Source organism: Balaenoptera acutorostrata, chromosome 16 (assembly GCF_949987535.1).
Source record: "Balaenoptera acutorostrata chromosome 16, mBalAcu1.1, whole genome shotgun sequence".
In the NCBI taxonomy this organism is placed as follows: domain Eukaryota; kingdom Metazoa; phylum Chordata; class Mammalia; order Artiodactyla; family Balaenopteridae; genus Balaenoptera; species Balaenoptera acutorostrata.
The window spans coordinates 17,710,479-17,732,227 of record NC_080079.1 but is presented as its reverse complement, the minus strand read 5'-3'; the positions used below and the strand labels follow the sequence as shown (position 1 = coordinate 17,732,227).

General features: G+C 47.7%; 1 protein-coding gene across 7 annotated transcripts in view; it reads left to right on the top strand.

The window, feature by feature from the left end:
• Positions 1 to 21,749, top strand: part of VTI1A (vesicle transport through interaction with t-SNAREs 1A) — a 372,209-nt gene that overhangs the window by 339,802 nt on the left and 10,658 nt on the right. For 4 of the 7 annotated variants that reach the window (XM_007173096.2, XM_007173102.2, XM_007173095.2 and 1 more), the window contains one exon: positions 18,375 to 19,867. The exons of 1 other annotated variant lie outside the window; for it this stretch is intronic. In XM_007173096.2, the coding sequence (XP_007173158.1) occupies positions 18,375 to 18,521 (147 nt within the window). In that variant the 3' untranslated portion in view covers positions 18,522 to 19,867. Of the gene's footprint in view, positions 1 to 18,374; positions 19,868 to 21,749 lie in introns of those variants that run through there. 2 more of the 7 variants (XM_007173099.2, XM_028164246.2) reach the window with 1 other exon arrangement.

The window sequence follows — 21,749 nt, the reverse complement described above, 5'->3', positions numbered from 1 at the left end:
GGTCTGGGAAGATCCCACATGCCGCGGAGCAACTAGGCCCGTGAGCCACAACTACTGAGCCTGCGCGTCTGGAGCCTGTGCTCCACAACGTGAGAGGCCGCGATAGTGAGAGGCCCGCGCACCGCGATGAAGAGTGGCCCCCGCTTGCCACAACTAGAGAAAGCCCTCGCACAGAAACGAAGACCCAACACAGCCATGAATAAATAAATAAATAAAAATCCCCCCCCCAAAAAATAAAGGCTTTAAAAAAAAAAAAAAAAGAAAATGGGGTAGCTATACTCCTCGTTTGAAGATTTGAAATGCATTCCAAATAAACTTTTCACCAGAATTCGAATAACCACAAAGCTCAGAATTTATTTTGCAGTCTTATCCAAGGAAGAAGGTAATGTTTTTGTCTCTGTGTGTGGAGGCTGATAAATAGTTCCTATTTTTCTGGCTGTAAACATGGTGCATATTCATTACAAAAAAATTTGGAAAATGTGGTGAGTCACAGAAGATTTTTTTTTAAATCACCATGATCTAAACACAATCATTACTTTCATTTCAATGTATTTCTTTCCAATTTTTGTTCAAGTTTATCCTTTTGCAAATTAGGGTCACAATATTCATAGTATTTTTAATCTTTGCTTTTTACCTAATATATCATGGGCAATAAAATTGGTGGTCTTAATGACAAGTAGAATAAGACAAGACCCTCTCATACCTTCTGAATGATCAAGAACAAATTTATTCAGTGTAGTTTTAGTATTAATTCTATTTCAGTATATATTTTTCTTTGAAAATTATCAGTATCCCAATGGTATTTATGGCAACTTTCAACTCACCAATGTTATATGAAATACTATCATATCACTCTATTTCTTTGAGGAGAACTTTGCATTTTCTCTGTTTTTACATGCATGATCTAATTTGAACATCACAAGAACCTTTCAGGTAGGAAAAAAAAAAAAGAACAGATGTCGTTATCCCTGATTTGATTCATAAATGCAAAGTGAGCTACGATATAAGATGCACCGTGATGCCAGCCATTATTCTTCCCACCACGCACTGCACATGGTCTTTGAAACTGGACCTCATTTTAATTTATTTATTTTATTTATGGCTGTGTTGGGTTTTCGTTGCTGCACGCGGGCTTTCTCTAGTTGTGGCGAGCGGGGGCTACTCTTCATTGCGGTGCACGGGCTTCTCATTGCGGTGGCTTCTCTTGTTGCGGAGCACGGGCTCTAGGTGCACAGGCTTCAGTAGTTATGGCTCACGGGGTCTAGAGTGCAGGCTCAGTAGTTGTGGCGCATGGGCTTAGTTGCTCCGTGGCATGTGGGATCTTCCTGGGGCTCGAACCCGTGTCCCCTGCACTGGCAGGCGAGTTCTTAACCACTGCACCGCCAGGGAAGCCCCTGGACCTCATTTTAAATACCAGCTTTGCCACTGACTAGCTGTGCAATCTTGGGCAAATTAACCTCCCTAAGCCTCAGTTTTCTTCTTTGGAAAATGGTAACATTGATATCTTTGTCACAGATTTGTAATGAGGATTAAATACAAGAATTTGTGTGAAGTACTTCGGATAGCATAAGGCACCAAAAAAGTTAAATTTTTTTCTCACACATTCTCTCTTTCTTATAACATTGTGAAGAAAGTATTATGTTTCTCTTTCCAATTTACTCAATTCTTATTTAGCATTATTTTAAATAATTATATATGTAATAATATATAATTTAAGAAAATGTAAAAATATGTAATAGAAAGCAAAAAACACTCACCAACCAAATACAAACACTGGTACTGCTCAGCTACATTTCCTTCCAGTCTTTTTAAAATTTCTTCTGTGCAATGGCTTGCCATTTGTTTTTAGACATGTCAATTAGTGTCTTAAACTAAGGAATATGGCTGGTAGTTAAGGCATGTGTTTTATAGAACATGGTCTGCATGCCACCACACCCTGTTCTTGCTTCTAGATCTCAAAAGAGGTGTCCCTTTGGAATCCTACTTCCATTGGCAGTAAACCAAAATGGGGAGTCAGATGGGTGGTCATGGCAGGGGCGCGATGAGGATGTCTCCAGAACCTGAGGTATCTGAATGCACTGATGAGTCCTTCACCCACTGGCCCTGTGGCCTTGGAGTAAATTGTGTAAAACTCAGCCCGCCCATTCACAAAACCAGCTTCTCTGACAATAGAAAGGGGTTGGACTTCAGAGGCCACAATCTGTCAGGCCCAGATTCAGCCTCATTGTCACCCAGGGCACGGGCAACTCAGAATTACTACACTCAGGTATCTTCAACCACTGGGAAGAAAAGCCTTTCCTTAGACCCTTAAAAGGTGTTCTGTTCAAGCTGAAAGGAAAATTCCTACAGCCAAGCATCTCCTGTCAGCTAAGTTGATAGTTCTCTATCAAATCAACCATTAGTGAATACACTGGTTCTTCTTTTTTTTTTTTTCTTTTTTTGCGGTTCTGCCTTGGCTATTCCCAAGACTTCTCTGAACCAGTTGGGCAAAATTGATTTTTATTAGTTCCACTGGCCTTGTGGAAAATTATCTCATGAACTGGTTTTTATAGGAAGACTCAAAGCACAGCACAGGGTAAAAAATAAGCCTATAGCAGTCAAAACTGTTGTCTGAAATGTCTTCAGACTGGAAGGCTGAATTTATTGCACAAAACAAGTACTGGCAAGGCGGAGGTGTGCAGTCCTGCTCATTATCACTGGAAAGGAGAACCAAAAAGCCGAGTAAAAAATTAAATTTTAATAATGCCACTGATATTTTCTAAATCTTTCCTGACAGAAAGATTCTCATTATTTTTATCTGTCTCCGAGTAGGTTCTTTTAGTGCCATCTCAGAAATGGCCTCAGCTATGATTGTTTTCTAGGCTTTAAAGCATCTGAAAAACCAAATATATACAGAGAGAAATATGCTTTAGATTGTTCAAGGAAGGGCCGTGACCGTGGTAACATTTCAGCTAGCGTATCTGCAGCCAACATTTGCTGGGAACGCCCTCTGCTTCCAAAAAGAGGTCCGTGTTATTAAGACGATTGAAGTAAATCCCCAAACAAAGGGGACCACGATCCACTGCACTTGGCTACGGAGGAACCCAGGGGCCCCAAGTCCCAAGTTTGGGTTCACTCTGGAAACTGCCCCATGCTGGCCACAAAAGGAGATTCAAGAAAAAATGGAATTATCTTATTGTTTCGGTAAACGTGCAAACTTGCCTTCCAAGTATCACATAGTACAGAATTGTTTGGGGGATAGGAGGGAAAATAAAGCCAGAATCATTAAAGTAGCCAACCCACAAAAATGTGAATTTTTTTTTGTTTGTTTTCTTAGTTCTTTAGTGCCTGTGTATAAACCTGTCTTGGTCCCAAAAGGATTTACAGCAATTTACCAAAATGTATACAATAGATTTTCTATATAGTAAATTTAGTCCGGTGGGAGGTTAACAGACAAACTGTGGAATAGCCCATAAGTTTGTGAGAAGTGGGCCACAAATTTATCTCCAGGCATCTGGCAGGCGACTTGAAGAGGAAGACGGTTTCATTTAGATGCGTCAACATCCATAAGCTGAAAACAGCTCCTTCCCCCGACCCCGACCCGAGCGAACACCTTCTCATGGGACCTCATCACAGGGACACACGCCGTGCAGGGTAGTAAACATGTTCAAGAGCATCCTTACAGGAAATACGAGTTCCACAGGGCTGTCTCCTGCTGTCCCTCCGTCTAAGCAGGTGGCGTGGTGCCGAGCACAGCCAAGCGCGCGTGCGCGAACCTGAGCCAAGCCAGTGGTGCGGATTCCCGGGGGCTCCGCTCCTCCAGAGGAGACGCCTGTGTCTCGAGGGGAGGGGGACCCCGTTCGTTAGGCCCCCCGATCAACCCCGTTTCCCTCAGCTGGACTTCTGACGAGTGTTCGGCAGGGGAGTTTGAGGCTCTACCCAACTCCATTAGAAACCTCCAGTGGCACCCCCTTAAGCTGGTAATTAGGGCGCCCACGTACGGGGCTGGGTTTCACCATCTGCTTGTGGAAATGAAGGCCAGGGAGCTTGAGGGCAGTACCTCCAAAGAATGACAGAGGAAAGAATGGCTTCTTCTTTCTAAGATTCAGGCTGCTTTTTGGCTCAGTTTCTGTAAAGAGCCCTCCTGACTTGTTGGTTTTTCTATTTGCTGCAGTAAAGGAGCTGAGAAAGAGTTCAAAGGCCGCAGTATTCCTTGGCAGTTTCTTTTCTTTCTTTTTATCAAGTCCACCGGCATGGATGTCAGCGAACATCCTCAGGGATGCTTGGGTCACGTAAATGTACTACCACTTTAGGGAGGGGGAAACTGAGGCATATTTCCTTGTTTTTCACGAGATCACGCAACAGATTGGGCGTGGAGGCCATCCTGCAAAGCTCTTTACCACTCACCCTCCGAAAGACACCACTTGGCTTCCCATCTCAGGCCCACTGACTTATAAGATGTTTCACATAAAATGTACACCCTCCTCCTTAAGAAGCACCAGCGAGGCTCTCCAGCACATTCTGCAGGCTGTGAGGGTCAAGGGGGCTGCAGATATGAAGTCCAGCCCTGACCCCTGCCTGTGCTTTTCAGCCCCTTGAGAGAGGTCCAAAAGGCACACGCAAGCTGGTTTGTGGCTTCTGTTGACCTCTCTCTAGCCCTTGACCCTGCGGTTAGGAATCAGTTATGGGCTAAGTTGGACGCACTCAGTGTAGACCCTGGTGATTGAAGCTCACGCGGAGGTTGAACTTCAGACTTCCACAGGGTCAGGACGGCTGGGCTTTTCCTGCCTCCGAGGGAATCTCCAGCAATGCAGGGCAGGGAGGCTCTCCCTCACCCACCCCCTTCCTTTTAATTCATCCCTTAATAACTAGTCAGAGGTCACAGACTGAAGATCAGAGCCACTCTGACCCACAGACAGATGTTCTTTGTTTGGCTACCCAGTGTTTTGGAAAACTTTTTCTTAGTTGCCAATATTTAAAACTTGAGCGATTTCACGGAAAGAACACAGTTTCTGGCTTCTCTTGGCAAAAAAGAAGATCCGGCCGCACTGAGCTGACTCCGCATACCCAGGGCGAGTAGGAGCAGCCCCCCAGTTTAGAATGAGGGCAAGCGGCCCCAGGCCTCCAGTCCCCTCTCCCGACGCCTGCAGCCCTCAGACTGGAGACTCCCCTTCCCCCACCCCGCACCGGACTTCCTTCCTTGGTTAGAGAAAAGAATTGCGCACGTTCCCAGGCTGGCAGGTGACGTGGCTTCACCTGCGCAAACCTGGAGATCCTGCTATCTGATCGTCACCCTGCCCCACCCTCCTCCCGCCCAAAGAACTGTGAGTCAGCCCTCGTGCTTATCTCAAATAAGCCTTCAGAGGAGGCCATCTTAACCCGGGGTCACCTGCTCAGAAATGATTAATGCTGCTTGGGGGTATGTAAAATCAGTTTAAAGGGAAAGATTGTGAGGGAGATACAAGTTTGAGCAGACAGGGCGCACGCTGCTGGGTGTCTCCTGCAGAGCAGCCCAGGGATTCGAGTCACCAAAAAGCCCCTCCACCTGGAGTGGAGCGGTGTGCCCAGAGCCCAGGGCGAGGGTCACCTGTTGGGAGCCGGAAGCAGGGAGGGCCTGCGAGGAGCCACCGTGGAGATGGAGCTGCTGGGAAGGCAGAGGAAGAAAGGGAGGAATACCCTGACTTCTCTCTCCCTCCCTCCCCCACTGTCCTGCCGGCGCCTCCCATTGGCTGAACGCAGCGGGCAGCCAGTCATCAGCGGTGGGGGTGGTGGCAGAGGAGCCTCTTTATGATATAGAGCAAAGCAACGAAGGGACAAGAAAAGGGTCTGAGGACAGGCAGCCCCAGGACTGACACACTGGGGGTATGAGTTAAGACACATCCCATTCAGCCACAGAATCAGATCTGGACGAGTGAGAGAAGTTCTGATGTTATGATCTAGAAAACGTGACCACATCCCTCAAGAGTTGACAGAGATGCAGGTGGCTGATACACCTTTGCCAAAATAGTTTATTCCCCTGACATCAGGAAAGCAAAAAGGTGTAAATCCAGGACTATTAGGAGATTAGTATCTAACGTCAGATCTTGCAGGAAACGATGTTAAAGCCCATCACAAAAGCCAAGGCAGCCGTGTCTCCACCAGTGTGGCCTCAGCCAGCCCTGATCCAGAAGAGGCATCTTGGCTGTCAAGGGGTGTCCCCAGGGAAACTAACAGAGCTGGAGAGGGCAGCCTCCGCCTTCCTGGGTAACTGAGGTAGCTGCTGAAGGCGGGGCTTCCAGGAGAGCGGCTGCGCCTGGACCCCACAAAGCAAGCTAATCAGGGGCAGCCCTAGATGTGCCCCGCGGGAATCCGCAGAGGACTCTGCAGGCTTTCCAGGCCAAGGCACCTGAGCGGGGGGGGCCTGCTGGAGGGGAGGGGCAGCCAAATAAGGGGGAGTCTCAGGACTCATTGTGGGGAGGTCAGTGGGTGACATAGGAGTAGAGGTATAAAATAATAGCTATCATAGTTCTTTATTGAGCGGTTACTATTGCCAGGCACTGGTCTAAGCACTTCATGTTGAATTAACTCATTTATTGATTAATGTAATTTATTGACCAAGGTACGGCTATTATCGGCCCCATTCTCCTGAGGAGGAAACCAACCAAAACATTGGTTCTTTGGAACTCTCAGATTCCTTGTATTGGTATTTTCATCTTTCTTTTTAAACAGAAGACTGATGGAACGTTGTCCACTTTTTATTTTGCCAAGTGAGAGGGAGTAGTTTCCAAAGAGAGTGTCCATTTCCAATGTCCAAGTTTGGGACACTGGGAGAAAACAGTGGCATCTACTATCACCATCACTCTACAAAATAAAGAATATTTTCACACTAAAAGGGTCAAAAGGACATAATCTTGGAGAAGTAATGAAGTAACTTGTCCAAGTAACTTGCCCGACTGGTGTGTGGCAGATTCAAATCCAGGCAATTGGCTCCAAAAATGAAGGTGGCTGATCAGCTTCTGCACATGGCTTCTCTGGAGGATAAAGAGGGTGTGGGCTCTTGGCTAGGGAGGGGCTAGGGGGTGGCTCCGTTCAGGAGGGCAGTGAAGTTGCTTCACAATACAGGGCAGACCCAGCGGAAGTGGGGAACCTCCCTCAGGGCACCCAGCAGGAGATGCACAGGGGGAGAGTGAGAAGCACCTAAAACTGGGAATGGGAGGTCATCCAGCCTGACACCGAGGAAGGTCCGTCTCGCACTGAGAGCTTTACCGGGGCCACGTGCAGAGTGGGGCTCGCCTTCGCCCTGGGTGGGTCTGAGCCACCAAATCTGGGTCCTACCTAATAAATCAGGATGATTGTGAAGATTAAATGACATCACACAAAGAGATCTTTAGTCCTTTCCCAAGATCACACAGTGAGTCTAGCTAATCGCCCCACCTGATTTTCTTTTCTGTCTAGCACTCTTTTCTACCAGATGCACTAAATTAAATCTTCAGCAGACTTGGAATCTTTGTACAGCATATCCCTTCATCTGTATGATAGGTGATGTTGACGTCCTAAAAAATCGTGTGGTACGAGGTCACTGGGCAATGGACAGTCACTGGTGAGCAACCCCCAGAGGACGATTGCTTTTAGTTCTGTCCCTGAATCTGGTGAGGGATCGGGTGATCATGCATTTACCTAAAAGAGAGGGGCTGAAAGGACACAGCCAGTGTGCCAGGGACTGAAGAAAGCTGATGAGCTATGCTCCTGAATAGAAATGAGTATTAGTAATTTACTGCGCATTTACGCTGGGCACTAAGGAAAGAGTAGACTTTGGTTAATTAGTGTTCTGTGCTATCAACAAAAATTAACTTGCGCGCCCAATCACTGTGTCCGTGCAGAAGAGTGTGAAGATGAAGATGTCAAAGACTCGCCTTCAGATGACCAAGGCGAGTCTGACAGAGAGCATGAGACACACCAGTTACCTAAATAACCCCTTTATGATGTGTGTGTCCAGCAGGAGTGGAAGCTAAGACTGGAGAGGTGGGCTAGGGCTTCAGGGAACTCCTTTGTCCAAATGGGCGTGATATAGTCTCCACCTCGTGGGATTGTGGTGAGGGTTCAACAAAGGGTAGAAGATGCCAGAACAGCACCTGGCCGGGAGTCCACACCCGGCTCACATGAGCTGTGGGCGGGGTGTAGCTGCAGCTGCCCTCACGGTCACTGTCACTCATGTTGCTGTTGGCATCACCCTGGCAACCACGCTGTCAAGGCCTGAGGAGGAATCTCCAGAGGGTAGAGCTGGGTGGGATTTTCCAACTCCGGGGTTCACGAACTTTCACATTTCTTGGACTTGGGACTTTTTAAACAGAGAACTGAAGGAGGATTGTCCACTTTTGATTTTGCCAAATAAGAATAGTTTCCAAGGAAAGAGTACATTTCCAATGTCCAAATAAGGACATTGGGGAAAAACTTGCCATTTACTATCACCGTCACTCCATAAAATCAAGGACATTTGAGCACTAAAACAGTAGAAAGGACACAATCTCAGAGAAGAGGGCAGTCCTTGAAATCGAGTAATGTGTTTTTCAAATAAAGGAGGTTTCTATGTCACTTGTCTTGCCTTGAGCTTCGGCCTGGAGTTGGGGAACCACTGTTGTGCATCCTTCCACGCCCCTCTTCATTGTATGTAGAAGTGGGACTGGGTTAGGCTCAGTAAGAGGTGGAGACTGATAGGTTCTGAGCTGTGTTCCTGGATTTTGTTGAACATTCCCTGGTAGCAGAAGACATGTTTGGAGTTGCCATGATGTGCAGTCGCCACAGTGGCCCTGGCCGCTCACCTGAGAATGGGGATCACGGTGAAACAGGAGCGGGCCTGGGGGTCTGGAGACCTGGCTGTGCCCCACAGGGTTGACCCTGGGCACGTCCCTCCACCTCTCAAGCCCTCAGGGTCCTCGACTCTAAAACGAAGACTCCAGACCAGAGTGTGGAGACCTTTTCCAGCTCTGGCTGTCTGCAAACCTGGGAGGGAATAAGTGTACCTTGCATATCTAGAGCATCCTTATTTGATTTTCTTCAAGTTCTTTCCAAGCCTTTTGATTGAAGCGAGCTGCCTTGATCCTATCTGAAAGCCCGGTAGCCAGCAAAGCTCTCCAGGCCCCTGCCATCCTTGAGTCCGTAGTTCACAATAGCAGAGGCTGCACTGCCCAGCCTGAAATTCGAGGTGCCCATTTGGCAATGTAGAGTGCAGTGTAACTACACACCACTCGTCAGACCCTGGCGGGCTTATCAATGGGCTCTGACAGGTACCTGTTGGCCACCTTCCCAGGCTGGGAAGGTATCCTCAAGCCAGCCAATGGGATGCCCTCCCTTTGCCTTTGATGTTTATGCGGCCACCTTGGAGGGAAGGCTCGCCCTGCTCGGGACAGTGTCACCGTGAGGCCCAGATAGATACCAGACTGTGGGATTGAGAAGCCTGGTGGGCTTGGGCTTGGTGGGGGGTTGGGCAGCAGCTTCCTGGACACCTGCCTCCGCCTCCCCCCCAGCCACTGGAGGTTTCCCAGGCAGCTCCTCCAGCCTCTGACCACTCTCCCCCTGCCTGTCACCTTTCCTGAAACTGCATCTCCTTTCACAGAGTTATTTGCCGACCTCACGCATGTAAAGGCTTTACCTTTTGAAAGTGCTTTATAATCTTTAATGAGCTAATCCTCTTCTCCCTGGGGTGGTTGGTGAACTGGCTGATTTTGCTGGGTAGAAACTGAAGCCCAAGTGTGTCAGAGTGACTTGCTCCAGGTCACCCCAGGCAAATCCAGGATTGTGGACACACAACAAATTGTCCCCGGCGCTGGCATTACTCTAATTACAGCCTTTGTTGTCAGGCTTCCGTAATTGATTGCTCATTGTGACACCGTCAGCTCCCTCAGGGCAGGGACTCTGGCTTTTCTTTTCTCTTCAGAGGGACTTGCCAGACCTGCCATTCCCATCTGCGCATGGTCCAAGGACCACCACATTCTCCAGCGGAGGAGGGCTTGCCTTCGATAGCTTTTAGCTTTGAGACCAGGAGTGGGCAAACCACAGGTAGCACACCAAATCTAGCCCCTTGCCTGTTTTTCTATGGCCCGTGGGATAAAAATGGTTTTGACATTTTAAAATGGTTGGAAAAAAATCAAAAGAAGGATATTTTTTGATGTGGGAAAATTACATGAAATTCAAATCTCAGTGTTTGTAAAGAAAGTTTTATTAGAACACAGCCGTGGTCACTCGTCCACGTATTGTCTAGGGCTGCTTTTGCACTACACGGGCAGAATCCTGTAGTTGCAGCAGAGGCCGTATGGCCCACAAAGCCTAAAATACTTAACAGTTATGGGTTGTATTGTGTGTTCTCCCCTCCCCCACTCCCCTTCCCCAAATCCATATGTTGAAGTGCTAACCCCTAGGACCTCAGAATGTGACCTTGTCTGGAAAAAAGGTCTTTGCAGATACAATTAGTTAAGGTGAGACATCCTGGAGCAGGGTGGTCCCCTAATCCAATATGACTGGTGTCCTTACAAAAAGAGGAAATTTGGATGCAGATACACACACAGGAAAAATGCCATGTGAAGATGAAAGCAGAGATCGCGGTGGTGCTTCTCCAAGCCAAGGAACTTCAAATGTTGCCAGCAAACCACCAGGAGCTGGCGCGGAGGCGAGGAACAGATTCTCCCTCCCAGCGCTCAGGAGGAACCAACCTGCCAACACCTTGATCTTGGACGTTCAGCCTCCAGGACTACGAGACAATACATTTCTGTTGTTCAAGCTGCACAGTCTGTGGTACTTTGTTACTGCAGCTCTAGCAAACTAATACGTTTATTACCTGGCCCTTTACAGAAAAGCTTAAATCTCTTTAAATTAAGTAGAAATTCGGAAACAGAGTACTTCTCGTCCTCACTCAGGACCTAGCCTCGGTGTCCCAGGGCTCAGATACTGGCTCCTGTCCCCTCATTGCCTTGCTGGAGAGCGTGCTCATTTCTCTGCCTGTTAAAACATATCCCTCCTGTGTCCCGTTCCCTCAGGACTTGTGGATAACTGACCACTCCTAAATGCAGGTCAGTAAGTACGGACTATGAATGGTGGGGGAAGGCTTAGTTAGTTGGCCCAGAGATAACATCTGGCTTTCTTCTTGTTTTTTTTTTTTAATATATATAAATTTATTTATTTATTTATTTATTTATTTATTTATTTATTTATTATTTTTGGCTGCGTTGGGTCTTCATTGCTGCATGCGGGCTTCCTCTAGTTGCGGTGAGCAGGGGCTACTCTTTGTTGTGGTGCGCGGCCTTCTCATTGCAGTGGCTTCTCTTTGTTGCAGAGCGCGGGCTTCAGTAGTTGTGTCATGCAGGCTCAGTAGTTGTGGCTCGCAGGCTTTAGAGCGCAGGCTCAGTAGTTGTGGCGCATGGGATTAGTTGCTCCACGGCACATGGGTTCTTCTTGGACCAGGGATCAAACCCGTGTCCCCTGCACTGGCAGGCAGATTCTTAACCACTGCGCCACCAGGGAAGTCCCTCTTCTTGTTTTAAATGTCTTATCCCAAAGGCAGGAGTCTCGTGGGAAGTGCCCCCTCAGGTCCCTCATTTCGCATGGCTTTGGGCCACTGCCTACTCTGTTCGTGAACAGAAATCTCATTCTGTGATGAAAACCAACAGCTCCTGAAGATTGTGAGCCCCACAGCTGTATGCAAAGCTTCCAGGGAACCAGGCTGGGACTGTCCTGACCTCACAGGAAGACAAGGAGGTGGAGACATGGAGAAGGGTCATTGTAAAGGCCGAGACAAGAAGGCCAGGTCCATATCCTGGTCTGGATCTGAGAACTTCATGTATTCATGTCCTAGGGCTGCCATTACAAAGCACCACAAACTGAGGGCTTAAAACAACGGAAATATATTCTGTCACTGTTCTAGAGGTTTGATGTCTGAAATCAAGGAGTCAGCAGGGCCCTGCTCCCTCTGAAGGCTCTAGGGAAGAATCCTTCCTTGCCTCTTAGAGCTTCAGGTGACCCCACGCTTTCCTTGGCTGGTGGCAGCATCTCTCCAGTCTCTGCACGTGACTTCATTGGGCCTTCTTCCCTGTATCTGTGCCGTCTCTTCTCATAAGGAACACCAGTCATTGGATCTCGGGCCCACCCTACATCCAGGATGATTTTGTCTCAAGATCCTTAACAAATTACATCTGCAAAGACCCTGTTCCCAGATGAGGTCACATTCTGAGGTGGACGTGAATTTGGGGCGGGGTGAGAGGATAGCTCTTCAACTCAGTAGAGTCAGTATGGTTGAAAGTGAGAGAAGCCCCAGCCAAACTTGCTTGAATCAAAAGGGAATTGTTTGGCTCCTATAACTGGGAGGTTCCTCAGGCACACAGCAGGGGTTCAAATAATGCCTTTAGGAACCTGTCTTTTTCTTCATCTCTGGGCTCTCTGCTCCTCTGTGTGCCATCCTTCGGGCAGGTTCCACTCCTGCGTGGTGATAAGAATGCCCCCCACTCCCCCATCCCCCCATCCCTGCTGCTCTAGGCTTCCATGGTCCCTACAGTCAATCCCAGTAAAGAGAGGACCTTTTTCTTGATTTTTTAGGAAGAATCCCCGGGCGAGTCCATCTGGCCTGAGTGACATGCCAATTCCTGAACAAGTGGTTGTGCAGGGGCCAGAGAGCTGTAATTAGCCGGGCCTGCCTGGGTCATGTGTCCACCTGTGGAACCAGAGACTGGGGGCCGCCCCACCTGAATCCTGGGGTGAATCTGGGGATCCCTCCTGAAGGCACAGGACATAGAAGACCCTGGATGGGCTTTATCAGTGGACACAACAAACACACAGCTCTAGCTCAGAGGCAACCATGTACCCAGCTTTGAAAAGAATGCTTCAAATTAAAGTTAGTGTTAGAGGCTGATTACAATGAACCATTTCTCCTACTCCTGTTTTCATTTCTTTCTGGTGAATATTACCATTGAATTGGACGTAGAACTTGGAGAGCCTTTCCCTTGGTCCTTGCTTTTGGAAAGTTCCCAAAGAGACACGATACAGGCTCCTGTGCACAGCGTCTCCCCTGCACCCTGCCCCGCCCCCCGCTCTCCTGGTTGCTAAATGTCCTGCCAACTGGTACTGTTCTGTCAGACCCCAAAGGTGAGGCATCATTATTTGCAGTCAGGCAGGAAAGCGTGTGCAGGACGGAGCATCAAACCTGTGGTGTGTCGTGCACTCTCCAACAAATGAATGCAGGCTTGTAAAGGGATTTGGACACTGCTGTCATGCTTCATGGGAGAGTGGCTAAGAGCTAACTCCTAAAGCTGTGCTTGTCTACAAGCAGCTCTTAGAAACCAGGAAGACAACTACATGAACCTTCATTCATACATTCAGCACGCTTTTTTTTTTTTTTTGGGGGGGGGGAATGTCTATGCCAAGCTCTATTTTAAGCACTGGGAATACAAAAGACGAAGGAGATTCAGACCGTAGAGGGGCCACTTTTTATTGGGGAAACCTGCACAGAAACAGAAAATCATAAAACTGTGTGGCAAATGTAGTGGTAAGAGAGGGGCACACACAGGGAAATACATGAGTGAGCAAGGGGCATGGTCGGGAAATTCTCCTGGAAGAGGTGGGGAAAATATGCCGTTGATCAAGGACTTGGTTTTGAAATTAAAGTGAATCAACCTAAAAATGCTTTTTGGTCTCAGATAACAGAAGACCTAGCTCAAACTGACTTCAGAAATAGCATTCATTTATTTTCTTATATAATGGAAAGTCCAAAAGAAGGATGTTTGATAGAGAGGTCCACGTCTTTAGGACTGGGGTTCCATTTCTCTGCTTTTTCTTCAACTCTGCTATCCTCCATGGGTCAGCTTCTTTCTTCAGCTGGCTTCCCTCATGGAAACAAAATGGCTGCAGCAGATCCAGGCCTAAAACCTGCACACCGCATAGTCCAGGTGACCTGACCTTGCATTCCAAGCAAAGCTTCTGACATTCACTCTATTAGACTGGCTTCATTCACATGCCTGCTCCTGGTCCAGTCACTGTGGTCAGGGGCATGTAACACACTGACCTCTTAGCCTAGGTCACAGCTCTACCCCTGGGGCTAGGGGTAGTGCCAGATGTTTGGAAGGGAGAAATGAATGCGGCCAACACATATCTGCTCTTCGTGGGAAGCAGAATGCCCCACCTGAGCTTGCTGAAACATTCATGAACGCACACTGGCATTGGTTACAGCTGGAAGAAGCTCTTGAGTCTTCAGTGAGGAGTCTTAACGACCAAGTATGGAGAGATGAGGATCCCAGCTTTTGAAAACCAAGAGGCAAAAAACCTATCCTTCAGGGAAGGAAGTCATTTCACCCGCCATTATACCTTGGCTTCTTGGATGCTTTAAACCACTTGGCTTGGCCAGACACCCCATCTTGTTGGAGAAGGGGGTCAAGAGTGCATCACCCAGGATAGCTGATGTTATCCTGCAGTACAAATGACCCCCAAATCTCATTACCTTAATACAAGTCCACTGTGAGTCCCACTGAGCCTCCAGGGCAATAGTCTTCCATGGGGTGACTCAGGGATCCAGGCGGAAGGAGTCTCCACCATCCTGTAGCTGTACTCCCGGAACCTATAGCCTCCTAGATCAGAACAACAAGGGAAGAGCCAGCTGGAGAGTCAAACCCTGGAAGTTAAATGCCTCCACCTGGAAGTGACGCCTAGCTCTCCTGCTCACATTGCATGAACTAAAACAGGTCACGTGGCCACATCTGCCATCAAGGGACAGGTGAGGGTGCCCAGAAATAAGGATGTGCAAGCTGGTGAATGTGGAAACGCCCACTACAGTGGAATTCCTGGGTTCCTCCAGCGAGAGCAGAGAGCTGTGCCAGGTGCCTCGTCTGCTTACTTCCCTTTAACCAGCCTTCTGTGATTCCGGCTGCCACACGCAGGAGCTTGTTTCCAGAGGGGGAGGAGACTGGCATTGGAAAGATTAGCTGCTCCCTGGGTTCCACACGGGGATCGGTATTTTCAACAATACTTTGTGAGTTCAGCCTCAAAGTAAATGGTTAATTCATCTTGTATCAACAGCACTGTGATTCATAATGTAAACTTGGAGAATCCTTGATGTTTCGGGCCCACATTCCTTTTAATTTGGCTCTGCATTCTTTTAAAGCCACAGCCTGCTCACTTAATAGAATGCAGCATGCAAATGCACATGTTTTTGCCTGGAGGCAATTTAGCCTCGCTGTTTCAATGGATGTCTTCTTTCAAGTGTATATTCTTTCTTAAATTATTTACTGGGTAAACACACTTTGCATTTTCAAAAGGGAGATTAAGACCGCTTGTGGCAGACCTAGTTGAATATAAAGCGCCCCCCCACCCCCACCCCCCACTGCAACCTTGTCCAAAGTTAGAAGGAAGTTACTCTGGGCTTCCCCCAAAGTTCCTTCTCTGCTTCACGAGCTGGGAACCCCGCTTCCCGGCTTGTGGACCTGATTCTTTCCGGACTCTGCATTCCTTTCTGCTTTGCCTACAGCAATACCTGCCAGCAGCCCCTGGCTGTGATGGTAGGCCACGTCTCCTCACAGATGGGGCCCACCAATGCCAGCCTTTGTTTCCCCGTCCAGGCTGGCTTGGTCTTATTCACTCAAAGGCCCCAACAGCTCACTTTTCTGGCCCTTAGAGGTATTGTATCTGCCCAACACCTTTGAGGCCCAAAACTGGGTTGGTGGCCTGGCCAGAGTCAAGCTTACTTCCAATTCTGTCAGCTCCAACTCTTTTTTTTTTTTTTTTTTTTTTGCCCCTCTACACCCTTTGTCCCACATATCTTTGTTTGAAAGCAAATACTCTTTCCTGCTGACCTCTTCCACCGCCAGCACACAGTTCCATGAGGACCATTCCTTCTCCCCGTTTGACCCAGTAGTGCTCTGAGAAGACACCATGATACAGTGTTCCATCTTTGGGGAGTTTACGTCAGCTTTTAACTTCAGCCTTTTCTATGCAGACCCCCTTGTGATTTTCCTGCAAATTAAATTTGCACAGATTTCTTCTCCATTCTCCCTTGAATGGAATGATTACAATTACAGGGGCTGCGTTCTTTCATTATCATCCTTTGGACAGTTCTCCTGGGGGCCTACGTGCCAGTAACCATGCCGAGTGCTGGGGCTGGAGAAGTGAAGGCTCCAGGCTCTGTGGACGCACCAAGGTCTTTCTGAACGTCTGTGACCCAGTGGTGCCCTTCTTGGGATCAGGTGTGTGTGCACTGACTGAGTTAAAGATACAAGCTATTAGGAAGGAGCGTGGGTGAAACCCACTCTTTGCTTTGAGATGAGGAAAGCCCAATTAGGAAGACTGGGGAAGAGCCGAGGATTTAGGGAATCCTGTGTATTCATTTTTCTAACCATGCCTCAGATTAAACAGGTAACACCCACAGTTAATCCTTTATAAATTAGCATCATGGATGCCTTGGGGCCCTCAACCCACAAATAAAATGGTTGTCATCCGGGAGACACAGTACCGTGGATGACTTAAGGCAGAATTTTAAAGAGTTTTCATGCTTTTAATCTGTTTCACTGCTGAGCTTCCATTTTGCTGATTTCCTTTGCAAGTCTGATGCGGGTGACTGTGGTACATCGAGATTTGACAGTGACTTGGGCAAATGGGATGTGTAGGGACTGTTCTGAAGACTTCTGCCCCTTCCAGGGAAAAGGGGGAAAAAATCAGTTTGGGTTTTAAATCAAGCCACCAAGTTACACCGATCAGTGTTCGTAATTAGCCTCACTTTAACAAGCCGCGAAGTCCCGTTTTTATTTATTTATTTTGGGGACCGAGAATCTTCCTGGTTCCTGAGTAAATATGGCCTGTTAAGTCTGAATTAGCTGTCATCGCAGAAGAATTAATGTCAGGGCTCAGCCTTTCTAGTGGGGAAGGGAAGAAATAAACGAGACAGATCTTAGCTGAGCATTACGTGATAAATGAGGACCGAGCGGATCATTCATCTCCTTGGAGGAAAGTGGACACAGGCGCTAAAGCAGTTTTGCGGAAGACGTGTCAGCAAATGTGATCATTTTGTAACCTGTCAGGAGGAGAGGGAGCTAGTCCTTCCAGGGCTCCACGAGGGAGTGGGTTTGTCTGATATGACTGTCTGCATCCATCCATTTAGGTTTGGGGAAGAAGGGGTTGCGCAAGGAAGAATGCAACTGAAACCACAAGGATGTTGTCATTCTTCCGAGAAAGAAACTCACCCAGAAGCTAGAAAAGGCTGCGAAGGCCCTGTAGAGATTTCTTCTCGAAGATGTGAAGTTAGGAGGGTGGGGTCTCTGTTAAAGCGGGGGCCTGGCTGGTCCCACCTAGTTCCTCCCATGGGAGTCCCCATCCCACGTTCTGTGTCTAGACAAGGCAGCAGACCTTTTTTTCTCCTTGGTATTTGGCGGACGGGCAGATGGGGTTTGCTGTGGGGTCTTGACAGCTGGATGGACAGCGGGCCGGAGAGCCCACCACTCTGCCTCTATTTCTGCATGGTCGGTTCTGTGGGAGCGAGCGTGGGCAAGGCTGTTTGACCCAGCTTTTTCCCTTGGACAGCCTCAACGAGGCATTCTGATGTTCGACCTCTTTTCTCAGAATGAGGTAACAAAGTATGAAACAACTTCATCAGAAGCCCTCTGCAGGCATCTTGGAGCGTGCATCTGCACTCTGGCTCTCCTTCTGAGTCCCCAGTTCCCCATCTGCATTTGGCAGAGCCAGAGCTGAGGGGATTGGAATCCCTAGAGGTGAGGGCCCACCAGCCAGAGCACACGAGGCACCCGGGTACTTTGTATTATTCCTCATTTCCATCTTTTTTTTTTTTTTTTTTTTGCCACGGAGCACATGTAACGTTTCCTCTCGGCGTAACGGAGCGTGAGCCCCAGTGACAGATGATGGTTTCATAGCCTGAGCTGCAAGCTTGACACTTGCTTCTTAATCTTGTCCTTTTCTTCCTAAGTCTCTCTTTTACTTTTCCCCGGGTATTTCTGTACAGGTAAGTACCTTACTGACATATGTTTCCTTGGAGTCTTTCACTTTCACGGGAAACACTGCAAAAAAAATGAGGCTTGTCTCACATGTTAAATTAAAAAGAGAAGCTCGCGTGGGGCCCTTGATCACTGAAAGATTACTGCATGGTGCTCGGAGACCAGAAAGCCATTTGATTCGCTGCAGCTTCTCGGGAAGCATTTCTCCGGGTGCCTCGTGACAATCGCTGTGGCGTCGTTCGTTTGCTGGTGGATTGTTTGTGGAACCACAGAGCTGCGTGGTCACACACACACACGCACGCAGGCACACGCACACGCACAGCCCACACTGCGCTCCCCACCCCCATCCGCGAAGCCTCCGTTTGATTAGCCAACTCGGTCTTACATGATCTTTGTCCTCGGTTTATCTGTGTGAATCGCTTTTCCTCCTTTGCTCTCTCCTAGAATCATCCAGAACCGCTTCCTGATCGTCCTTCTGGCCATCGTCCTGGTTATCACCATCCTGACAGCCATCACTTTTTCTGTCAGAAGACACTGATGTATCTGCTGTTCCTTGATAAACAGCGACCGTGGCTCGTTCTGAGTAATTAAGACAAAATGGTCATATGAATCATTCTCTCGCGCTGACGGGGCCTGAATGGCCCTCCCTCTCTCTCACCGCTGCTCAGCTGAAGTGCAAAGAGTGTAAAAATATTTCCTATTCCTGTTTGCATGTGGGTTGGCTTCCTTTTCTAGGTTTGTCTTCACCCAGATTTGTTTTTCATAGGGGAAGGCGAATGTTTATTTGCCTTTTGGTAATTTCATCTACTGACCAAAATAGCCTTGGTGACATTCTCGCTTGCCCTGTGGACATGTCAGGGGTCATGGTTTGGGAGAGGGCATGATGAGGCAGTCACGGGGGCTTCTGATGGGCTGTGCTGTTTGTCACACACCTCTTGTCACCGATCAGCCCTTCTGTGATGTCTGAGCATGAAAAATGCAGAGGCACGCAGCGGCCAGAGCCAGTGACCGGCCCAGCACACCAGCCCTGTTCCTCCCCAGGCATAATGAATATAGTGCACCTGCCTGAGAGCTTTCATTGTAAAGGTGGGTATTTAATAGCAGTTGTGCAGGAAATTGACTTAGCACTTTCCCTGTTTTTCTATGCATATATATATATATTTTTTTTTTTTTTTTTTTTTTTACCCAAGAATATTTTTTGCTGAGCCTGCCCAATATCCACTTTTCACAACTTTGATTACTGGCTACAAGAAGGATTTCCTTGCCTTCCAGAAATCCCATACTCCCCAGAATCTGCTGGCAGAGAGAGCCCCGGCATGGTATTTAATGGTGACCTCCTCTCCCCTGACCTGTGTAAGCATCTCTGTATCCTTTCCGTCTTAATATTTGCACTGCCAAAAGCAGCCCTCATACATGTAAAAGGTCTGACAGGGTTCTCTCCACATCCATTCCAGTATGTAAAGAGAGCATGAATATTTCAGGAAGAGCAAGAACCTGACTCCTTCAGTGAGAAATTTCAAATGTGATTATCAATATGGTAGAGTCCTATAGGCTGATCCACTGGAAATAAACTTGATGGAAAATGTTCACTAACCTCCTTTAAAAGAATAAGGGATTGCAGCGCGTTACAAAAGGATGGCTTGGGTTTTTTCACTAACAAATGTGAGCACAGCCTTCCTGAATTCACTATGTATTCAAACCTCTGCCATGCTTTGTGATTTTCTTGGGTTTCTTTCTGTCCGAGGTAACCGGGAATTGCGTTTAAGATGAGTTCATTTATGATCAGGCTTCAAGGTGCCCAAGCTGAGGTCACTCTCCCGCTAGTCATAAAGCAAAATGTGTTTTTCTTAAGACTTCATAGGCACTTACAGGGTCCTTTCTATCTTTTGAGTATAATTGGAAGCTTTGAATCCTTGAAAAGCAAACTTGTTCCCTTCATAAAAAATGCTGGGCTTCCCTGGTGGCGCAGTGGTTGAGAATCTGCCTGCTAATGCAGGGGACACGGGCTCGAGCCCTGGTCTGGGAAGATCCCACATGCCAAGGAGCAACTGGGCCCGTGAGCCACAACTACTGAGCCTGCGCATCTGGAGCTTGTGCTCCGCAACAAGAGAGGCCGCGATAGTGAGAGGCCCGCGCACCGCGATGAAGAGTGGCCCCCACTTGCCGCAACTAGAGAAAGCCCTTGCACAGAAACGAAGACCCAACACAGCCAAAAATAAATAAATAAATAAATAAATAATAAAAATAAAGGAATTCCTTTAAAAAAAAAAAAAAAAATGCTAACCACCTGTGCCCATGGGCTGAGATCACCTGGATGCAGCTCTTGATTTTTTTTTTCCCCCAACTCAGGAGAGAACCATTATGGTTTAGAGAGGAAATGCAGAATGGCAAAATCCACCCGAGAAATTGTACTTATCGAAACAGGCTAGGGCCTGCATGTGTTCAGATAAATCATTTAGTATTGTGTAAATAAAGCTGCAGCATTTACTTCGCAGGGATGGTGTGGGATTTTGGCAGAGCGAAGTAGGCCAGCAAAGGAGTGGGAAGGCTGTACTAATTTTCCTATCAGCTTAAGGGATCTATCTCAGCAAGAATCTTTTATTCTGATAACGGAATTCTGTACCTGCTAAACACATCGAAGAAACAATGAAAAAGCAGGGAAACAAGTAATCTCCTTCTCGTTTTGAAACTCTAATGGTGGGGAAGTACTCTACCAACCTCTCTGGTAGCTTCCTTCAAAACAGTTGGTCTTCGCTAAAGTGTATAATCGGTCACCCAGCTACACCTCACGCCGCCAGACTCTTCCTAAGGCCACCTGGCAAGCCAGGTTGATCTGATCATCTAAACTCGCTGGCTCCTAAATATTTCACTAACACCTGACGTTCATGTTGAAAGAGGAAATGAGGAGGGAGTGCATCGCTCACCCTTCAGTGGCTTCTTCTTTAGGGTTCTATGTCATTATCAGCCCTTGCCTGAGATTTTGCCCCAATTCAACCCTGAGAGTGGGAAGAAGATTGGCCTAACAGCCCCATCAAATTCACCTCAAGAGTGACCCCCAGACAGGGATAGTGACCACTTTTGTAGGAAGCTGGTCCGAAGGCCCCTGAATTCCCGCCTGGCCCGCTCGAACACTGCAGGACAGACTCAGAGGAGCCCCAGGGGAGGAAAATTGTTCGCCCTGCTCCCCTGGGGAAGGAGGAAAGCCCACAAATTCGAAGCCATTCATAGAACTGTGAAAGGTTATAGGAACTTAATGTGAAATTGACGAATATCTCTAAAGTCAGGAGCCTTTGTTAAAAATTATGTTCAACGGAAGGGTGGGGTGTAGAAGAGGAGACGGAGGAGGAAGAGGAAGGAGGAAGCCCTTGCCATATAAAATTCATGCAGACTAAACAGTTTCCCTGGCAGCGTAAATAAAGTGGATGCTGCCCTGCTCCAGAATCAAAAGCAATTTAATTAAAGTCTCTTAAGTTGTAAAGAGTTTTAAATGTTCCACGTTGAAGACGAATGCCGACGAATGCCTGCAAATGCAGCGGGCCTGACGTCAGCTGCCAGGCCTGGGCTGGGAGGCCATTTGCTATTCTGTTTAAGGCAGGCTGGATTGTCTTATTTTGGAACCAGCTTGGTGGGGGGTTTGCTTTGCTACTGCTTCTGAGCCCTGAGCTTCAAAGGCTGAAATTAATGGTGAACAAAATTGTGCAGCTCTGGCCGTCCCATGCGGGGCAAGCCCATTGAGGGTTATCATTAAGTAAAGAAATAAAGAGGGGGAAAAAAGCCTGCCTGTTCCAAAAAGCTCATCAGATAATGACCTCAGTGATT